The sequence below is a fragment of the Peromyscus californicus genome, unplaced genomic scaffold (assembly GCF_007827085.1).
Source record: "Peromyscus californicus insignis strain IS unplaced genomic scaffold, ASM782708v3 Scaffold_21__1_contigs__length_65335640, whole genome shotgun sequence".
NCBI classification, from domain to species: domain Eukaryota; kingdom Metazoa; phylum Chordata; class Mammalia; order Rodentia; family Cricetidae; genus Peromyscus; species Peromyscus californicus.
In genome coordinates this window covers 40146751-40169164 of record NW_026294514.1, presented here as the reverse complement: position 1 = coordinate 40169164, position 22414 = coordinate 40146751, and the positions used below count along the sequence as shown (strand labels likewise).

General features: G+C 45.5%; 1 protein-coding gene and 2 long non-coding RNA genes across 8 annotated transcripts in view; 1 reads left to right on the top strand and 2 right to left on the bottom strand.

Annotated features, from left to right (window-relative positions):
• The window catches only part of LOC128117796 (uncharacterized), an 84902-nt gene that overhangs the window by 18706 nt on the left and 43782 nt on the right, over positions 1 to 22414 (bottom strand). The gene's annotated exons all lie outside the window — the stretch shown is intronic.
• LOC128117795 (uncharacterized) lies at positions 245 to 9354 on the bottom strand. The gene is made up of 2 exons (XR_008220907.1): positions 9256 to 9354; positions 245 to 6605 (listed from the first exon to the last, which is right to left on the bottom strand). It is a non-coding gene; the product is annotated as an uncharacterized LOC128117795 (long non-coding RNA).
• On the top strand, positions 9230 to 16809 carry Zbtb14 (zinc finger and BTB domain containing 14). Of its 3 annotated transcripts, none has more exons than XM_052750137.1 (3): positions 9230 to 9344; positions 11462 to 11545; positions 13592 to 16809. In XM_052750137.1, the coding sequence occupies exons 2-3, from the start codon at positions 11543 to 11545 to the stop codon at positions 14936 to 14938; spliced, it is 1350 nt and encodes a 449-aa protein (XP_052606097.1). In that variant the 5' UTR covers positions 9230 to 9344; positions 11462 to 11542; the 3' UTR covers positions 14939 to 16809. The 3 variants fall into 3 exon arrangements, with proteins under 3 accessions (XP_052606097.1, XP_052606098.1, XP_052606096.1); XM_052750138.1 differs by lacking the exon at positions 9230 to 9344 and adding an exon at positions 9459 to 9492; XM_052750136.1 differs by lacking the exon at positions 9230 to 9344 and adding an exon at positions 10226 to 10340.

Genomic DNA, 22414 nt, shown 5'->3' with positions numbered 1-22414 from the left:
GGGGAAAACAGAGCTATCCGTGACTTTCTGTTAGAAATTGGTTTAGAACAAATGCATACATATGTACAGAGAGAAAAAGGGAGAAAGATGACTGGGCAAATGGAGGGGAGATGTTAGCCGTGGTAAATACGAATGAAAAGTTAAACACATATATGAGTTTTTCATGATATCCTTGCAAACTGTAAGATAGACTCATATAAAATTAAGGGGTATCAATAAAAAGGTATCAATGAAAACATTCCTGTATAGTTGAAAATGGTATTTTATTAAATCACACTTAGATTAATCACATTATTAAATAACATATATTAAAAGGAAGTACCAGAGACATATAGGAAGTATATAGAGCTGAATGTAAACAGAATTACATAAAGGCACTGTAAAGGGAAAAAAGAAACCTTACAAGGATATTTATAACTCTTTAAAAACAGTCATATCGGCCAATGAGACGGCTTAGCACCACACGCACCTGCCAGAAAGCCAGGGGACCTGAGCTGTTTCAGGAACTCATACTGTGGAAAGAGAGAACTGCCTCCTGAAAGCTGTCCTCTGACCTCCACATGATGCCACAGTACTTAGGCATCCACACACAGATCCCCACACCCCACACCCGCTAATATACACAACAAAATTAAATTACAAATGAACAAATACATAAATCAATCAAATGTATCAGGAAACACGATGGTTCATCATCAAGGGAGCCAGTGACTGGCTGTTGCTTCTTCTTTTGGTGATTCCCTTCACTTGGTTCTACTTGCAGATGTAGACACAGTCCTGATGCATCAGTTTCCAGAGGGAAATGGAGGCCGTAAAGAGGAAGGAGCCCTGGAAGTAACCCAAGTTCACTTCCGAGCTGTGTACATGCAGATCTTATCCTGGCAAGCACATAAAAGCCTTGCAGAGCCGGGCGGTGGTGGCACATGCCTTTAATCCCAGCACTCGGGAGGCAGAGGCAGGTGGATCTCTGTGAGTTCGAGGCCAGCCTGGGCTACAGAGTGAGTTCCAGGACAGGCTCCAAAGCTATACAGAGAAACCCTGTCTCGAAAAACCAACAACAAGAACAACAAAAAAAAGCCTTGTAGATGTGAACAACAGGTCAAACCCCAGAGTGGCCAACACATGGAGCATAGCTAGACAGATCCAACTGTCATCCCAACATGCTGAGCCACAGCACACAGGTGGCTTGTGACAATGGGTGGTATGACTTAACTGATTTCCTACTGAAGTAAAAATCTTGAAGTAAGTATCTTCCATGGGACTTTAAAAAGACAGAATCTTATTACATGAAGTTAAAATACATAATCCAAAATTATTTGGCATACAAAGATGAAATCTCAACTGATATGATAACATGAACAATGGGGGGTGGTATGAAGAGGATAGTGACAAAATCATTGAGACAGCTATTAAAGTTTCTAACAAGCTGCAGTGAAGACCTTGGGATCTTTGACATGTTGGTTATACGGAACATTGCCGGAGCCCATTTTTAGGTTTCCTAGTGGCTTTACCCAGCAGGTCTGCATAGAGAGGATGATCAGACCACAGGCCTGAGTGCAGGTGTCTGAGATGGTCTGCACTTGGCTGTGCTGGGGGGAAGGTCTTCTGTTCCACCCCTTCACTTTCCTTTAAATGCCCTGGGGCAGAGACAGTCAAGACCCAATGGATTAGGATCCAGGCCCTCTGGAGGCTATCCTGTATTTTCTATCTGTTTCTCTCCCCTCTATCCTTCTAACTAATATTTCCTGCTGCTCCTACTCAAGAGTACTCTGGGGAAATGTGGGGGTGAGGGATGGCCCCCCACAGAACATCTGCCGAGCAAGGCTGCAAGAAGCAAGTGCAGCCAGCCCAAGAAAGAGGTCATGTGATCTACAAACAGCCAGTATGCTCAGGAAAACAAGCTTATGTCATGACATCACATGCCTTATATGTGGGGCACAAAGCTATGGGAACTAATGCTTCCCAGGATGTTTCAGTCTTGCTTTGATGTGACCCCTCCTTACATTCCTTCTAGTCTTCCTTTTGGGGAATGGAAATGTTTACGCTATACCATTGTACCTTGGAAATATACAATTTGTTTATGATTTTACAGGGGCTCACAGCTAGGAGTTTTCCCTGAGTCTCAAAGGAGAGTTTCAGACTGGCCTCCTGAACACTGTCAGAATTGTTATCACGACAGTATTCTTAGAGATTGGCTAACTACACTTTGCATAGTGAGATGGACACTATGCCTTTGGGGACCCAGCACAGAATGCTATGTATGGCTTGAATTATAGAGTGCCCCCTGACAAGTTTATATAGTGGAGGTTGAGCCCCAGCTTGTGGGGTTTTCTAGGGAATATCTTTGGGGGCTGTATCTTGTCCACTGTTCCCTCTTCCCTTTCTCTGCTCCCTGCATATCATAAGGAGGTAAGTGGTCTCTGATGCAAGTTCCTATCACTATGATGTCTCCTTCACCATGACTGAGAAGCAACAGACCATGGACTATGGACTAAATTCCTGAAACTTGGTTCTCTGATGTTATTTGATCTGTCATAGCGATGAAAAGTCTGGCCAATCAACCTTTTTACTAAAGTAACTGGAATTTCTTTCTACTAAAGTAACTGGAATTTCTTCTTGAATCGCTATCAATGCAGAGATTATAGAACGGTTCCAAAGTAAGTTTGATATAATTACTTCTTATGATGTTTTATAACCGAAGATTAGAGATAAATCTTATAAAGTATCCCCATTTTACTCAGCTTGCAGCAAGTATTTCCATTCTTTACAAAATCAGTAAAATACTTTATTAAGAGAGCAATAACATTCTGATCTTCCTTATAGAACAAGTTCAAGTTTGCATTACGTTACTATTTAAGTGGATATATAGTTGTTCCAATGAAAGCCAGTGGGATTTATAACTCTCAGGATAATGTCTTATAAGTATATATTCTATAAAAGCGAATCTATTAGTAACCCGCTTCCTACTTGATAGTTCGTTGTCATGTAGCAAGTCTCTTCTGTTGACCCAGGAACAGCAGCATTTGGTTTTCTGACAAATTAAGACTTTGATTTCTCTGGTATCACCATAGTCTGTCAAGTGGAAGTCTGACAAGATTATAATTCTTAGGATAGTGATTGATAAGCATATTTTATTTTATAATTTGATTTAATTTTACATATCAGCCACGGATTCCCCTGTCCTCTCTCCTTCCCGCCACTGCCCTCCCCACAGCCCACTTCCCATTCCCATCTCCTCCAGGGCAAGGACTCCCCTGGGGATTCAGCTCAACCTGGTAGATTCAGTCGAGGCAGGTCCAGTCCCCTCCTCCCTGCATAGGCATATTTTATTAAGACATAAGTTTCGTGAGTAATCTGCTGATTTCTCTTTCTAGGTAGTGACGGATAGTATTTTAGTTGATGGTGTTTAAAATGTCTCTCACTGGGACTGGCAAGATGACTCACCCAGTAAAGGAAGCTGGTGCTAAGCCTGAGGCCCTGAGTCTGAGCCCCAGGATCCACATGGTGAAGGAGAGAGGTGACTCCTGCAAGTTGTCCTCTGACCTCTGCCTGTACATCACAGCACCTGCACTTCCCGCTCCTGCTATATTAAAATGTAAAGACTCTCATTACATGACTTCTCGAAGAATTTTGCAAGAATAGACCTTTGAAACTCAAAAGAGTTCATGGTGTGTGTGCCAAAGGCTCAATTTGCTCTGGATATGAGACTCACATTTACCTAAGTAGAATTTATTTTTTCTTGGGTGGGGGGAGGGCAACAGCACACCATAGAGGCCAGGGAACAACTTCATGGAGTCGGCTGTTTCTTCCACCTTTACATGGGTTCCAGGAAGAGGACCTGAGTCAGGTTTGCAGCAAACACCTTCCACCAGCACGTCATCTCACCAGAACCTAAGTAACTTTATTTAAAAGAAAAGCTGGGCCGGGCGGTGGTGGCGCACACCTGTAATCCCAGCACTCGGGAGGCAGAGCTAGTCCAGGACAGGCTCCAAAGCTACACAGAGAAACCCTGTCTCGAAAAACAAAACAAAACAAAACAAAAAAAAGAAAGAAAAGCTGGACTGAGATGACAACTCAGTGTTTCAGGAAGGCCACATGCCTCCAGATCACATAACCCCAGTTCAATCTCCGGGACTCAGGAGGCAGAAAGAGAACCAATTCCACAAAGTCTCTCTCTCTCTCTCTCTCTCTCTCTCTCTCTCTCTCTCTCTCTCTCTCTCTCTCTCTCTCTCTCTCACACACACACACACACACACACACACACACACACACACACACACAGAGCAACAATAACGTTTACAAAAACTAAAAGGGAAAAAGGAAATCCCTTTGGAGGCTGTCACCATACTTAGCATAAGATCCAGACCCCTCTGTGGCAGACCACAAGGCCTGCTCTTCCCATGGCTTCAACTCCTGGCCACTACATTCTGGTCACTCTGTCCTCTGTGGAACCTCAACCATACCAAGTTCTTTCCACTCTTTCACTCACACCATGCCTAGCTGTGGTAGCTATTCTTGGTCATTAACTTGACTACATTTGGAACTAAAACCCCAAAAATGGAGGGCATAACTTTGAGGGATTTTTTTTTCTTTTTCTTTTTCTTTTTTTTTTTTTTTTTTTTTGCTTAATTTGAAATAGGAAGATCCACTTCTAATCTGGATCTTTGAGTTAGGAAGACATGATTTTAATCCCGATCTTTTGAGCTGGGAAAAGACAAGCCTCTAATATGGATCTAGAGGTGGGAAGGCACACCGTTAACCTGGGCTACACCTGCTGCTGGAAGTCTATACAAGGTCATGGAAAAAGGAAGTTTTGCTCTTTGCCTGTTTGCCCTCATCTTGCTAACATGTCCCTTCCTTCACTGGCGTTAGAGCCTACTTCTTCAGGATTCTACTGAAGACCAGCTGAGACATATAGCCTCGAGGACTGAGCAGCTTCTGGATTCTTGGACTTTTGGTTCACAGCCAGCCATTGCTGGATTAGCTGGACTGTGGTCTGTAAGGCATTCTAAACCCCCTCTCTACATAGAGATTCATTCTGTGAGTTCTGTTACTCTAGAGAACCCTGACTAATACACTGGCTGTCTGAAGCTTTTGTTTCCCCGACTCCCTTCTGCTATACCTCAGTCATCCTACAGGTCTTAAAAGAATAATGAAGCTTTTACTGATTTCCCATTTGAATCTAGCTCTCCCTGTTCCTTCTTCATGGTCGTGTATGCTTTTAAACTTTTGTGTTAAGGTCCTTGCTGGGACATCTGTTGAAGGTGTATATCTTTATCTCCATGTTGTCATGTCATTTTATTCTTTACTATATCTGGGATTTTCAGGGCAGTAGGATGGAAGGGTACTTTTGGCACTAGGTGAGACATTTGTCCTTTTATTGATGAATTGGATTTTGTACAAAAAAAAAAAACCAACAAAACAAAACAAAATACAGTCACCCAGTAGCCTACAAAACAAATATATTCCTTACTAACAGGATGTGGGTAAGCTGTTGCCTACCTGAACTTGGTTAGGTTCAGTTCATGTGCAATGGGTCTCATTTTTTAAGATCTGTTAGTCATTCAAGGCGGCAGAGGAGATGGTGACCTGAGTGTTCCTTTAAACACAGATGACCAAGAGCATGAGGAATAGAATACAGATTATTCAAAAACACTACTTAGAAGTTGCCCAATCTCTACTACTGGTATCCACAGTCAAAACCAACAGTAGATGCCACGGTCAGTGTGATGGAGACATCAACTCCACTCACTGGTAAGAACCCCAAATAACAGGACAACTTTCAACTGTCCCTTAAAAGGCTGTTTTGTATCTGTCAAAGCCCTGGCATTCCACATGCCATACTATATGTCCCATATTCCAGTCTCACAATTCTCAGAAACAGGTTTTCTTTCAGAGACTATGAGCATCCTGTGTGAAAAACAGCATGCTCTGAGTGACCCCAGCACTTGTCTCCCATCTAGAATGACAGCCATTGTTAGTAGAAAAGGAAGAACACTTCCATCAAAGGCTTCACATTTCAATGTATTTCAGGAGGGCCTTGATCCCTACCAACTTCACAATGTACTCTTTAATACTGAATTCCAGGTTGATTCTTGCTATCGACTGGTGTTTTCTATGAGTCTCATAGGTGCTAGGTGCTAACGGTGCTGGCATAGGCAGGGATTTCCCATCCCTGCTCCTCCTGCCCATGAGAATGGTCCCTTTATTAGATTTATTCCTGTGAGTCCCAATGATAAGCAAGGACCAGGCAGGCAGAGCACAGGTTGTATAAACATAAATGCAAGGAATAACTGATACAAAACTAAAAATGTCGAGCACCTCATTGTTCTAATGCTTATGAACTCTTCTGAACTAATTTAATTTCATTAGCTTGTTCAAAACACAGGGGCAGATTATTTCCCATATGCAAAAAGACCATCTCTATACATGAGGCTGACAATAAACCCGAGAGGAGTGAAGCCCCTTCGGATGTGGTCAAAGAGCAGCAGCGGTGGTAGCAGTGGAGATGATCGCAAGCTAGCTGTGCTCCAGCACCATGAACTTCAGCCATCCCTCTGTTGCCTCACACCACAACTCCATGACAGAGTGCCATTACTGCTCCCCTATAAACAAAGCACAGTCAGACCAGAGTGTAAACTTGGAGCTGTGCAAACAAGAAGAAAGCAAACAGGCAGAGTGTCCAGTAGGATGACCACTTCCTGCCTCTGCCATGGGAACCCAGCACCACGGATGCCATGGATGTCCTTAACAACAGGGGACTAATATGTGCTCTAAGAACTTACCTGGGCACTGTATGGGTCAATTCTCACAACTGCCCAGCTTTCCTTGTCTCCACTTCAGAAAACAAGGGGGTGAGGCCTAAAAGGCTGGAGAGATGACTCAACTGTTAAGAGCTCCTTCTTCTCTTCCAGAGGACCAGGGTTTGGTTTCCAGCATCCATGTCAGGTGGCTCACAATGGTCTGTAACTCCAGCTCCAGGGGATCCAATGCCTCTGGCTTCCAAAGGTCACATGAATTCATAGGCACACACACACACACACACAACCAATGCCTTTGGCTTCCAAAGGTCACATGCACTCAGGCACATATCCATATGTTCAATCACACACACACACACACACACACACACACACACACACACACACACTTTTTTAAAAAGATTTATTTATTATGTACACAGTGTTCTGGCTGCATGTATGCCTGAACGCCAGAAGAGGGCACCAGATATCATTATAGATGGTTGTAAGACGCCATGTGGGTGCTGGGAATTGAACTCAGGACTCTCTGGAAAAGCAGCCAGTGTTCTTAACCTCTGAGCCATCCCTCCAGCCCCACCCCCACATACACACTTAAAAGCAATAAAAAATAAATCATTAAAAGACAAAAATGGTAGCCGGGCAGTGGTGGCGCATGCCTTTAATCCCAGCACTCGGGAGGCAGAGCCAGACGGATCTCTGTGAATTTGAGGCCAGCCTGGACTACAGAGTGAGTTCCAGGACAGGGTCCAAAGCTACACAGAGAAACTCTGTCTCAAAAAACCAAAAAAAAAAAGACAAAAATGGGGCTTAGTTAGTTTATCCAGTATTTGAACCAGACATGCCTGACTCTAGAACAGGTTTATCCTATGTCAACTCTTCCACCACACCTGCTAACACAACTGCTATTGTGAGCATCGAAAGACGTGTGTGGGAGCTGGAACAATAGCTCAGATGTTAAGAGCACTTACTGTTCTCACAGGGGACTCGGGTTTGGTTCCCAGAACCCACGTGGTGACTAATAATCATCCTGCTCCAGTTCCAGGGGATTTGACGCCCTCTTCCGACCTCCACTGGCACCACACACACATGTGGTGCACATCCGTTAAAGCAGGCAAAAAACTCACACACAGAAAATTTAAAAAAAAAAAAATGAAGATGTCTATCAAAACACCTTGGGAAATGTTCAACCAGTACTGGTTAATATTACAGCTGAGGCTGAACAGATGTCCTTTAGAAAGCAGAGGCAATCACAGTGTTCCTTCATGTTTACTTATGTGCCTGGAACAGGCATTCTTACATCATCTTCCCATAAGTCCACGGTCCTGCCCTAATTTCAGATGTTATTCACGTGATTTAACACAGATTGTTAGAAGTGTGATAAAGCAGCCGAAGTGACTCTAAGGGGCAGGACAGCTCAGCCCAGCTGCCAGTATTGTAGGCTGAACAGAAAATGGGGGAGCTAAAGGGACTTCCCAGGTTGTGAGCCTGAGGGGAGGTAAAGAGGCCATGCAGCACAGGGAACACAAGGTTCACTGGCAAGGGAGCTATAACGTACGCGGATGTGCTGACAGCACCAAGCTATCAGAACTCCCCATGGGAGCGTCAAGTGCATGCCGGCTAGAGAGGGAAGCACCTGGGTAAACCCTAGGGCACCGATGGGTCTGGCAGATCCAGAGCTTTGGGGTTGTGCAGTTTGTCCTGGGTGACTGGAATTGCCCCCTTTCAATCCAAATCAAAGATGGCACTTCATTTGTTCTGCCAATGCCTGCTCCCCATAAACAATGCCGCAGCGACATGAACCTAGCCCTTGGCGTCCAGGAACCGCGTCTGGGTATCCGGGCGAGTGCACAGTGAGAGACGGTGCCCGGGACACCTGCCCAAAAGCCAGGGCGAGCGCAGCGCCCGAACCGCGCGCGCCCAGGGGCAGTCCTGGCCCACGCACATGCACACGCACGGGAGCGCAGGCTCCCGCGTTCCCGCTGCAGCGCCGAGGCCGGGCGCCGGCGGGAGCCCCGGAGTCGGGAGCTCCAGGCGGGGCGGGTGCCCGAGAACTGAGCTCGAGCATTCGCTCCCCGGGCGGCCGAAAGCCCCGCCCTCGCCCCGCCCATCCCTTCTCCCGCGCGCGGGCTCCGCGCGCCCCATGCCGCGCGCGTGCGCGCGCGTGCGCAGGCCAGGGCCCTCCGCGGGCGGCCCCGTAGACCCAAGGAAAGCGTCGACCCGTAAGGTCCCAGTTTAACCCTTTCCCGGCTCGCTCACTTAAGAGGCCCGATCGGGTTCCGTGCCTGCGCAAGCGGAGGCGCGCCTTCTCCCCCCAGCCCGCACCGCGCATGCACGGGGAGGGGGGGTGGTGGGGGTGTTCGCGGCAGGCTAGATATTCTGTGCTCGTGCAGGAGGAGGGCTGCTACCACCAGGGACGTGCACGATTCCCCCCACCCCACCCCCTCCCCAAACTACAAAAAAAAAAAAAAAAAAAATCCAAAACACTGCCACCCACCGTGCCCCCGCGTCCATCCCGTCCTGGCCTGCGCGCTTGCCGAACGCGGGAGCCCACGGCGAGCGTCTGTGGCTGTATCAGGGCTGCAGGTAAGCGCGGGCCGGGTGCTGAAAAGGGCCGGGGCGGGCGCGGGGACGCGGGGGCAGCCGGCGGCGGGCGCGGCGGGGCGGCTGAGAGGAGGCGCGTCCCCGCCGAGCTCGGGCAGCCGCCAGCTGCAGGATGTGGCGGCGCAGCGCGGTGCGAGCGGGATCGGGCGTGGGCCGCGGTTGGGCGTGGGGGCCGGGCGCCCCGGGGACCGCGCAGGCCAGCGAGCGGGTGGAGGAGAGGCCAGGCGGCGGCCCGCGCGCGCGCTCGCTGGCTCGCTCGCTCGCTCGCTCGGCGGCCGAGTTCATGGCCGCCCCGTTCTCAGCGCCGCAGTGCACCGCGGTGGGGGTGGGGACGGCCGAGCCGGGCCCGAGCGCGGCCCGCGGGGCGCCGCCCCTCGCAGCTGTCCTCACCCCCCCTACCCCCCCCCCACACTCCCCGGAGCAGACGGGACCCCCCGCGCACGCTCCCCCGCCTGCGTCCGCGGAGCTCCGGGGAGCCGGCCGCGCGCCGCCCCCGCCCCTGGCCGCGGGAGGGCGCGGGAGGACCAGACGCGCAGGCCGCGGAGTGCGCGGGGCGCGAGCTCGGGGCTCGCGGGCGGAGCAGGGCGCGGCGCGGCGCGGGGCTGCGGAACCGGCCGCATGCCCGCTCCCGTGCTCGTCGCGCCGCCGGGGCTGCTGCGGGCCAAGGCAGAGCCTCGCTCCCGCGCCGCCACCTGGAGAAGTGGCGGACCACGGAAGGGAAAGTGGCCGGTCGCCGGCGGGCGCCGCCGCGCAGGGGAGCTTTTGTTTGGGAAAAGAATGCTCGGGGCTCGCTCGCTGCACTCGGCGGCTCACGGGCTGCGAAATGCGAGCGTGGGCTACCCACGCGCGGGCTGCGCCCCTGGTCCGGTGCCGGGCCCAGTCTTCCCCACTGTCAAGTTGTGCGGTCGCAACAGGGAAGTGGTGTGGCCGCCATTGTCGCAGCTGCTCCGGAATAAGGAGGCGGCTGCGGCTGCTTATGTAAGTTTGCTTTGGGAAAGCCTGGCTCCCTGCTCGGTGAGGGAGCCTTAGCGTTCCCGCGATTTGGAGAACTGCTAGCAAGGAGCTGCTTTATGGTACTGTAGGTGTTGGACTGTGTCTTGTCCCACACCTACTTACACACATACTGGCAATGGCTATCTTCCGGTTTGACTCATTTGAACTTAGCAATGGGAACATCTCTATAGGGGGAAAAAAACGAGCCGATTGGCCCGTGACCTCCTTTGAAAAAGAATACACACTAACCAGAAATGAGGAGCTGCACGCTGATATGTTGCCATGGCTACTGTAGGGCCACTCTTCCCCAAGTGCCATGCCCCTTTGATTCCACAGTTAGTGACAGCAGAATTGTCACTAAAGATTCTGAAGGGAGTACCCTCCCTCAGCCCGACTGCAGGCCCAGGCTGCATCTGGAATACAGGAAGGCTGAGATGAAGAATGGAGCATCCTTAGAAATCCATCTTGCCAGCCCTCACATAGTACAGATGAGAAAGCCTGCTAGTTCAGAGCTCTGTGGTCCCTATTGCAGGAACTTGTTTCGGGTCCTTTGGTGGAGTCTGGCGCCGAGTCTTTGTGTAGGACTGGACAGCCACCTGCTTCTACAGACTTCTGTATTTGTGGGATTGGTGGTCAGTAGAGGATGTTTTTGTTCTTTATTGGTCTGCAGGCAGTAGCAGGATCTCTTTAGATGAGAGTTAAGAATCAAAGAAAATTCTTTGAACCTTCCTATAGGGAGGGATCGAGGGGAAAGTGTGGGCTTTCTCCACCGCAGTCTTTCGGACAGTTTGTCCTTGTATGAACAAAGTAGCATACTTACCCCTTCCCCTTAACTGCTGGGTATGTGTCTCCTACAGCCCTTCCTATATTTAGACGTTTATAGATCCTAAAGGGAAATGTGGGGAACTGTGTGCCCAACAGGAAATGATGGGGCTAAGGAACACACAATGAGGTTTTCAGAATCTGTGTCACCTGCCACACTTGTAGGCCTTGTGTAGAACCAGGCCTGATTGCTGCTAGCCCCCCTGTTTCTTCCCAGAAAAAAAATGGGTTCATATGCAAGAGGTGGAACAATATCTTACTTAGTCTTTATCTTTTTCCGGTAGATCTGGCTTGCCTCTGATCAGACTTACTCTGATCTGAAGATTTCGGAGTTCAAGGCATTAAGAAAATAGCCTGAATTGTTCATGGTAAGTATGCCTTGAATATTAAGGCTTAGAATATCATTTGGCATTTCATTTAAAATAAGTCTCTCCAGTCTAGGGGTATCAGATAAGGGGTAGTGTATTTACTTGATTTAAGCAAGTCCCTGGTCCCCACTCTGTATACACATGCATGCACGCACGCACGCATGCACATTCTCGTTATACATTTACAGTTCTATTTCCATGAGGACAAAATCTCTTCTCCTCAGACTTATACTTGGTTGAATAAAAGTAAGGCAATTTTTTTTTGCTAGAAAGTGTAAAATACATTGTTTTTAGATCAATTCTTGAACACAATGGTAGGTCTTTCATGATGGTTTTGAAATTCTTTGCTTTTAAAATAATCCAACACTTACTGAGTACAGGTTGACCCTCCCTGTAAGTCCAAAATATTAAAAATCTGAAACTTTTTGAAGACTGATAAGCCACACATGAAAATTCTGTACTGTGAAGTTTTGTTTAAAATACTATTTGAGCCAGGCGGTGGTGGCGCACGCCTTTTATCCCAGCACTCAGGAGGTAGAGGCAGGCTGATCTCTGAGTTTGAGGCCAACCTGGTCTACAGAGTGAGTTCCAGAACAGTCAGGGCTACACAGAGAAACTCTGTCTTGAAACCAAAAAGAAAAAGAAAAAAAAAAAAACACAGAAAAAAAGAAACCAGAAATAAAATATTATTTGAAATACTATATAAATTATCTTCATGCTATGTGTATAAGGTATGTATAAAATACCAACTACTTTTATATGTAGGCTTGGACTACCATCCCCAATTTATCTCATGTATATACATGTTACATGTATTGCAAAGTCTGGAAAAACCTAAAACTTGAAACCCTTCTGGTCCCAAACATATCAGAGAAAGGATACTCAACCTGTACACCTGTTGTTGGTGAGACTTTTAACTGGAAGGCTGGAAGATTGTCATCCTGTGGCATGAAGCCACTCACCAGTCTCTTCCCAGATGTCTTTTGGGGTCAGATTAATCCTTGACACTCATCCAGGAGTGGCCCAAAACTGCTGTGGAGAGACTGGAAGACCGTGCAGACTATGGTGGCTGCCATGCCCTCTCTAGTTCTTCAGTGGTGTTTGTCTCTCCTCTCAAGAAAGTGTAATGCCCTGCCCTGATGTCATTTTTCCCAGGTCCTCCATACAGATAGGACTTGAGGATTCTTTTTTGTTCTTCTGTGTTTGTGGTGTCTGTATTCATGTCTGAGTGTGTGTGAGTGCGTGTGCATGGGTATGGCCATTCCTCTGGAGACCCGAGTGAGGCCGACAGGGTGGGAGTCTTCCTTCCTTGATTCCTCTCCACTGTTCATTGAGGCAGGATCTCTCAGTTCAACCTGGAGTTCACTGTTCAGCTAGTAGAGCTAGCTGGCTTTGCTCCAGAATTCCTTTGTGCCATCTCAAAATTAGAGGTGACAGACATGTGCCCACCTGCATTTACCCTGGTGCTTGGGGATACAGCCCCCATACACTTGTACAAGTGCTTTTACCCACTGAGGTCTGTGGCTCCAGGACTTGAGGATTCTTGTCTCAACCCTGTAACTTAGACTTCAAGGTCGGGCTGTTTAGAAGTCTTTCCTTTGTCTTGGCAGTCTGACAGCGTAAGTTTTTAAACCACATTTCCTGGATTTGATTACCACATCTTAAATAGCTGTAGAATGTTGGGCAGCTTCCTAACCCCTTTTATAAGCTGAGGACAGCACCACTGCATAGGACTATTTGTAATTAAGTGTATTGAGACTTCTAAAGCATATAGAATAATGCCTGTATTTTGTCAAAAGCTGACATTGTTATTATAACTAGGAAGCTGTTAGTAAACTGAAAGTACTTCAAAATAGCAATATGAAAATCCCTTGTCTGGGGTCAATTCTTTTCTGCCTGTTTTTGGACCGTCATTAACACTGATTTTCTAAATTGTTAGGTTCCAAATATTCACAGTATGACTGGTTTTTCTTTTTAGTGGGGGGGGGGGGGGGTAATGGGGAGTACCACACAATAATCAAACTCTTCAAAAAAAATTTTTTGCAGGAGTTTTTCATCAGTATGTCTGAAACCATAAAGTATAATGACGACGATCATAAAACACTGTTTCTGAAAACGCTGAATGAACAGCGCCTGGAAGGAGAATTTTGTGATATCGCCATCGTGGTTGAAGATGTAAAGTTCAGAGCCCATCGGTGTGTTCTCGCTGCCTGCAGCACCTACTTTAAGAAGCTTTTCAAGAAGCTGGAGGTGGATAGTTCCTCGGTCATAGAGATAGATTTCCTCCGCTCTGACATATTTGAAGAGGTCCTGAACTACATGTACACCGCCAAGATTTCCGTGAAAAAGGAGGATGTTAACTTGATGATGTCGTCGGGTCAGATACTGGGTATCCGGTTTTTGGATAAACTCTGTTCTCAGAAGCGGGACGTGTCTAGTCCTGATGAGAGTAATGGCCAGTCCAAGAGTAAGTACTGCCTCAAATTAAACCGCCCCATCGGAGATGCCGCCGACGCCCAGGATGATGACGTGGAAGAAATCGGGGATCAGGATGACAGCCCTTCCGACGACACTGTAGAAGGCACGCCCCCCAGTCAGGAGGACGGCAAGTCTCCCACAACTACTCTCAGGGTTCAGGAAGCGATTTTGAAAGAGTTGGGGAGCGAGGAAGTTCGCAAAGTGAACTGCTACGGCCAGGAAGTAGAATCCATGGAGACTCCCGAGTCCAAAGATTTGGGGTCTCAGACCCCTCAAGCCTTAACATTTAATGACGGGATGGGTGAAGTGAAAGACGAACAGACCCCGGGCTGGACCACGGCCGCCAGTGACATGAAGTTTGAGTATTTGCTTTACGGTCACCATCGGGAGCAGATTGCCTGCCAAGCGTGTGGTAAGACGTTTTCTGACGAAGGCAGATTGAGGAAGCATGAGAAGCTCCACACCGCAGACAGGCCGTTTGTTTGTGAAATGTGTACGAAAGGTTTCACCACCCAGGCCCACCTGAAAGAACACCTGAAAATTCACACCGGGTATAAGCCCTACAGCTGTGAGGTGTGTGGGAAGTCCTTCATCCGAGCCCCGGACCTAAAGAAGCATGAGCGGGTTCACAGCAACGAGAGGCCCTTCGCGTGTCACATGTGTGACAAGGCCTTCAAACACAAGTCTCACCTCAAGGACCACGAGAGGAGACACAGAGGGGAGAAGCCTTTTGTGTGTGGCTCCTGCACCAAGGCGTTTGCCAAGGCCTCGGATCTGAAGAGACATGAGAACAATATGCACAGTGAGAGGAAACAGGTCACCCCCAGTGCCATCCAGAGCGAGACAGAACAGTTGCAGGCGGCAGCAATGGCTGCCGAGGCCGAGCAGCAGCTGGAGACAATCGCCTGTAGCTAGAGGGGATGATGGGTCAGAAACACTTGGCCTGGGAGGTTGACGCCAAGGTGGCATGGATCGTGGTCACCGAACACCTTTGACTGCTTTTGTGGCAACTTAAAAGTGTTGTGCTGGCTGGACCCAAGGCAGTGCTCACTCCAGTTAGGTGATTTTCAAATTTCTCAAGGCAGTTAACGTTCCTACGTCCTGACCAAACAGTTTTTTGTTTTGTTTTTTTTTTTTTTGTGGTGTCTAGTATTCATGTTCCCAGTAAGCTCCCCTGCCCTTCTTTGTGGTTTTAATTTGAAAACCCCTTTGTCCAGTTCAATGTGAGCGGCTTCTGTTCCGTTCTTAATTTCTCTACACTTGGCCAGGCTGGTGAGTGCACTGCAGAGTAATTGGATAAATTGGTTTCCTAATCGTCCCAATGTATGTGACTTACGGTCCAAACAGCAGTTTTAATAACTGGATACAAGAACTTCATGTTGATGCAGAAAACGTTGGCACATGCTGACCCAGAACACTGTATAAGTACAAAACCAAGTTTGGAAACACGGAATGGTGTTAGTTTTATATTTGGTTTGTTGATTTTTTTTTTAAATATCTATATATCATTGTTTTTACTGTTTCTGTGGACAATAATGGTTGCTTTGCTGAAGTGTTTCTTCATCCATTGCGATGGTCCCTGTACCCACCCCAAATGCTGCAGGCCATGTGTGCCTCAGGGTGGGTGAGACCACCAGGGTGCTGGTAGTGCTGAGACTGAGTTCCTCTTTTGTCCAGTGTGGCCACTCTACCTGTGGGTGTCTGTGGAGTGAACCCGTAGTGCGAGGAGAAAAATCCCTGAGACAGGGTTTTCACAGATACAGAAACCTTGAGATTTCCTAAGTCTTCAAATCCTGAATGATTTCAAAATTGGTTTTGTATTTAAGATCAAAATTAGGACAAGAAACAAAATGCTTCTTGAGATGTCTTTGTAGTTTATGGATGATCAAGCTTTGGGGCTCTGCAGCAGCACTCAGTTTCTCCTGAAGAAGATGCTTAAATTTAAAATCTTTGGAATGTGTAAATAGTAGTGTTGGTCCTGTGTGTTTCAAGGAAGAGGACAGCTGCACTTTTTTTTTTCTTTTTTCTTTTTTCCTTTTTTTTTTTTTTTTTTTTTTGCACATTGGATTAAAGTACCTTTCATTGGCATCAAACATCAGACTGTCTTAACTGATATTAAAGATCATCAGACCAAATGTTTATGTTTTCCAAGTATGTTTTATCACTGGCTATGGTTTTCGATAGAGGCTGACTGCCTTTTCATAGCCATAAATCAGAATTATGAACTTTGTTTAAGATCCAGCATACTAAATGTGATTTTAACTATTTCCTTAGGAATATATTGAAACGCCAACAGAGTTTGAATTATGTTCTGTAAGAAAGTACTAGATGATTGTTTTAGGATATGTACAGTTGTAGAAAGTGCCAACTTTTAAAGTTCATGTTTGGTTCTTAAGATTTTCTTTTAAAAAAATACATTAAAAATTTCATTACATGGCTTGCTGTATTATCACCTGCTACTACTATTGTGAGAAAAATTTTATTTTCAAAATTGGTGTATGTGTTATGCCCAAGATTGTCAGATGGGGATGCTACCTTTTAAATTTTCTTATTTATTGGTAAAATGTTTTGGTTTAAAATTAATTATTTTTCCTGAAAGCTCTTTGTTCTGTACTGAAGGCAGCCCTGTCAGTGGGTTTCTGTGCTGGTAGGAGGGGGCCGACTGCTGTTCCCAGGCTGTGTTGACCAAAGCAAATGTGAAATCAGCTGACGTCCTGTTGATAGCTACTTCAACAAACCATATTTTGGGCCTTTGTTTTTGTATATAAAGAAAATAATATACTTGTCTTGTTCTTGATTGTTTTCTCATGGCATCGTTGTACACATCCAGATCCATACTGCCTTCGTCTTGGTTTTATGGAGGTGCAGATTTAACATATAGAATTAGTCCCTATAGAAAGCTTATAATCGTGTTGGTACCTGGAAAAACAAAGCGAAACTTTCAATAATTTGTCCTAATGTCTTTAGCATTTGAATTATTTTTTACAAGAAATGGGTTTGTATTACAGCTTCTACCATGGGTGCTGGGTTCCTGTTGGAGTCTGTGTTTTGTTTAGATATTTTTAGTGACAGTGGGGTCTTAAAATTGCTTTTCTTGGCCCTGAGTAGTAACACTCCCTCTCTCCTCATCCAGCTAGCTCTAGTCACCCACTAGGTAGTAAACATCATGTTAGATTTCCCAAGGGACTCTCCAGAGGGAGTTCCTCCTGAAAATCTGCAGCGAGAGTGGAAGGGGAATCCTAAGTATTGGCATTGTGACCTTCCCATCAGTACCAATTCTTTCTGTACAAAGTGAATGTCCACAGACATCATGTTGACTTTCGTGCTTGACTCCATTCTATTGGCATTGAGTTAGAAGGTGAATATTAGAAACTGTAAGTTAGGTTTAGTGCTAGCTAGTCTTCTATGACTAAAAACAGCCAAGAGAGTTGGCCATTGGTGGCACAGGCCTGTCATCCTAGCTACTCAGGAGGCTGAGGCAAGATCACGAGTTCAAAGCCGGCCTGTGTGCCTAAAGAGTGCCTAAAGAATTCAGGACCACTCTGAGCAAATGAGTGGCAGGGATATGGCACAGTAGCAAAGCGCTTGCCTATCATGCATGGAATCCAGTCCCCTATACTGAGGGATTGGGGGGTAATAGGGCACAGATTTAAACACATTTTTAACTGCCCTGAACCTGGACTGCTTTGCTTTTAAGGTAATGGTATGGATTTCTACCTCATTACATACCATGAAAATTATGTAACACTGAGCCCAGTACTCGGCTTTCTAGGTGTACCAAAAATATTTCCTGGGTTTTTGTTGTTTTGGTTTGTTTTGGGACAGGGTGTCACTCTGGCTTGGCTGGCCTCAAACTCAGAGATCTGCTTGCTTCTGCATACTCAGTGTTGGGACTACAGGCATGTGCCAACAAATCCCACCATGTCAAGGAAGTTCTCAGTGGACACAGAAATAGGGTGCTCGTGTGTGTGTGTGTGTGTGTGTGTGTGTGTGTGTGTGTGTGTGTGTGCGCATGCCTGTCAATTTTATAATTGCTCACTCTGGATTGTAGACTGATACCTCCTTTAAAGAGTTCGTAACTGAAAATATCTACAGAAGCTGTGTTTCATCTTGACATTTATAAGCTGCCCATTCACAGTTTTGTTCTTACAAACATATTCATCCTAGAATTTTCTTTGGTTTCATAATCACTCATCAGTTGTCCATTTTTAAGTAGGTCATTGGCATGTAGACAAGTGTACACCCTAGTTTGGTTGACTTCCAAACCTACTTTGGAAACATGACGGCACAGCCAGAATTGCAGTTTTGAGAGCCATATGTGAAGTCATCCATTTAGAAAATATTTTTATATAAAGCTTTTCTAAAGTGAGTGTTTTTCAGACTACACTAGGCATTACCCTTCCTGGGTTGCATAAATTCCAAGAGTATCTGTTGTTTCCTTGCTGAAAGGATTAAGACTACCATCCCAGAACTTTTTATCTTAGTTCTGGAGTTTTCTGTTTGCTTTTCTTTAGAGGATATTTTCATTAATCCTACAGGAAACCACTCTGTGGAGTAGGTTAGTGTCCATGTACAGACTGGTTGAATGCCTGATATTTACATTTCCAGGCATTGGACTAGGTGCTGGGAATGCAGCAGTAAACAGGACTGACTGTGTTCCTGCTATCCAGAAATGACTGCCTCACTTTTCCATACTTCACAAAATTCTACAGACTTTAAAGTAGTGTAGCCACCACAGATGTGCAAATTTTTTCTGCTGGTTAAATAATTTTCCTTAATTTCCTTGGTCGATGTGTATTTGAGGCCTGAGAGATGGCTCAGTGGGTAAGAGCACTGGCTGTTTTTCCAGAGGACGCAGGTTCAATCTCCAGTAGTAGCATATGGCAGCTCACTACTGCCTGTAATTCTAATTTGCTGCTGGGCATGATGTCCCATGCCTTTAATCTCTTGGAAGGTGGAGGCAGGCAGATCTCTGAGTTAGAGGGTCACCCTGGCCAACAGAGCAAGTTCCAAGATGGCCAGGGCTACACAGAAAAACCCTGTCTTGAACCAAGAGCAACAAAATATTTGATTCCCTGCCCAGTTTATATCAGTCCTATTCCAAAATACAGAAACAAATTTAGCTTTAAAATCAGATATAATCGACATGAAGAATTATTGACCTTAAACAGAATGACAGACCCAGAAGTTGGGGTGTTTACACTTAATTGAACAGAGCATATGAGCACCTTTCCTAAATCCAGGAATGCTTTGGCTATTCTGTACCCCATACAATTGAATGCTTGGTCTCAAGTTGGTGGAACTGTCTGGGAACAATTAAAAGATGTGGCCTTGGAGGAGGTGTACTACTGGCAGGGGTTGGGAGAGACTTTGAGGTTTCAAAAGCCCAAGCCATTGCCAGTTAGCTCTCCCTCTTTGCCTCATGCTTGTGGATTGTCTGTGAGCTCTCAGCTACTGCTCCAGCACCGTGTCTGCCTCCATGCTGCCATGCTCCCTACCATGGTGGTCATGGACCTTACTACCCCCAAATTAAATGCTGTCTTATAGAAGCTGACGTGGTCATGATGTCTGTCACAGCAATACACTAAGGCGTATATCTATGGTTTGAAATGCCTCCTACCTGCTCCATTTTCCCAAAATCCTGACCTAGTTCAGGGTTACAGTCTTCTTTTCCTTCTCTAGATAAGTATGCTTATCAGTTTCCTTTGTGTATGAGCGTATGAGCACTCATGCACAGGAATGTGAAGACCAGATTTAGCTGCTCTCCACCTTGGGTGTTTTATAATATTTAATACAAGAAGCATTGTCAAAAGAAAAAATGAAAGAAAGACTATCCTAGGAAATATGAAGGGACTGCTAGGAAATAACATAAAGGTATCATGTCCACATCTCTAACACACGCATCCATGTCCCACTCTTACCTGTTACTACTCTCTTCACTCAAATGAACACAATCATGAAACAAATGAGCAGAATTCTTTTGTTTTGTTTTGTTTTTCTGAGACAGGGTTCCTCTGTGTAGTTTTGGTGCCTGTCCTGGATCTCGCTCTGTAGACCAGACTGGCCTAGAACTCACAGAGATCCGCCTGGCTCTGCCTACTGAGTGCTGAGATTAAAGGCGTGTGCCACCACTACCCCACATGAGCAGAATTCTAAGCTCAAAGCACAAAGGAGAAAAGAAGGTACAGACCTGATAAGTCTCGGACCCTGCTTTTAAGAATTTAGTCTGGAAGGAGAGACAAGTGTGTCTCTTCATTTAGCTAAAATTCCTACTTAACAAAGCAAGAAGATAAGTGCCCTGGGAGAAGTAGAGGTCAGTGTCCTGGAAGCCCAGACTGGTCTGCACTGGATGCTGTTTATTTGTTTTGGGCACTGAAGAGGTCTGTGCCTTCTGAGCAATCTGTCCTCTGCTGACTTAGCATGTTTACACTAAAAGCTGTGATTTGTTCCCCATAAGAATATTTATTTTGAACTTGCCTCTTGTATTTCTCATGGTTTTCTAGAAAAACAGAACTGATAGAATGAAAATGTAGCTACACAAACAGAATTTGTTAGAGTGACTTACAGGTTATGGTCTGATTTTCCTAAAATGCTGTCTCTCAATGGAAAGTTCAAAAATCCTGTAGCTCAACCCACGAGGTTGGATGTCTCAGCTGGTCTTCAGCATGCATCAGAATCCTGAAGAAGGAGGCTTTAATGCCATTGGAAGGAATGGAGTTGCCAGCCAGAGTGGGGGCGAGCAGACAAAGAGAAAGTTTCCTTCTTCCGTGTCCTTTATATAGATGGCCACCAAAAGTTGTGGTAAAGAGTTAAGGTAGATCTTCCCACCCCAAAAGATCTGGATTTAGGATGGGTCTTCCATTTTAAATAATTCAACCAAGAAACATTCCTCTTTTGGTTTTACTCAATCACTGGGCAAGCTTCAGTGAAATATTTCACTATTAGGATAAGAATTTGTACTATATCAAGCTGATAATTGAAAAAAATAAAATAATAAAAAAAAACAAAGAAAAAAGAAACATCCCTCACAGTTGTACCCAGCAGCTTGGGTTTTAGTTAATGCCAGATGTGGTCAAGCTGATAAACAAAAATAGCCATCACATTTCTCTATGAACTCAAGCTGTTATGATTTAATATTTAATTTATGAAATTTAATATTTAAATTAACTTTTAATATTTAAAATTAACATTTACTATTTAAATTAACTTTCAGTCATTACACTGTTAACATTTGTCTTTATTATATATTTTTACTGTTTTAATTTTCTAGGCCCACATAAGTCCCATGAGAGAAAAATGTGTGTGTATACACATATATGATCTATGTTTATTTTCTTTAAGTATAATGCTATTCATTTCCTTAGAGGATGAAATTAAATAATAATTTTAAAAGGACATTTGTAGTTCATTTGTGGATAATGAAAACGGTGATTTTCAAATTCATTCCAGCAAGTTCATGTAGTAGACTTTCTTGGAATACCACATGTTTGTTCTACACATGACATGAGAGCTCACCCTCCTCACCATTTCAGGGAAGGGACCAAATGTCTGCTCTCTAACCAGACCCAGGCATGTCAGAACAGAGACAAGACCTGATCCAGGAAACTAACCAGCTGACCAGAGAAACAGAGTGGGTCCCATCGGAATCTAGTCGCATCCCAGAGAGACAATAAATCAAGACCCTTGCCACTGGCCAGTTGTGAGCAGTGAGGCAGACAAGCTTCTGCATGGAGCATTGTAGAACATTCTGTTTTAGGAGTTTGAGGAAATAGAAGTCAAGACAGTTAAGAACTGATTAACCCTTGATACATCAAGGAAAAACCAGAGCTGGAACAGTACCTCAGGCAGTAAAAACAGATTTTTATCTAAGCCTACTGCAATCATAGATAAGAGAGCTCAGGACAGAAATGAACTGGGCTTGAAGGCTTGAAGGGAGTTTACTGCAAAGGACCAGGAAACAGGCCACAGACAGAACATGCTGAAAACAGGCATCTGGTCCAATGTACCCGTGGTCCAAGGGCTGAGAATTACTTCAGGAAACTGCAAAGCAGGCAGAGGATAGGCCTCCTATAGGAAGCTGTCACCCAGCAAAAAAACTAGCCTCACTGTTCTAATAATGTATGTCAGTCACAGCTAAATCTACAGGCATAAATTTCCTGTCTTTTGTTTCCTTTCTTATATAAATTATCAAATGTCTTCAGTCAAGGCAGAGATTGAGAATTTCTCTATTCCCCCAGTTCTGGTCAAAACTGTAAATAAATTAATTTTTTAAAATCAATCCCTGTTCCCCATTTTTTATGTCATTTTGTTTTGTTTTTCAGTAGAGCAGCAATCTAAACTGACCAAGTAGATTCTTGCTCTAGCCAGGACAGGGTGGATGGACATCCCCTG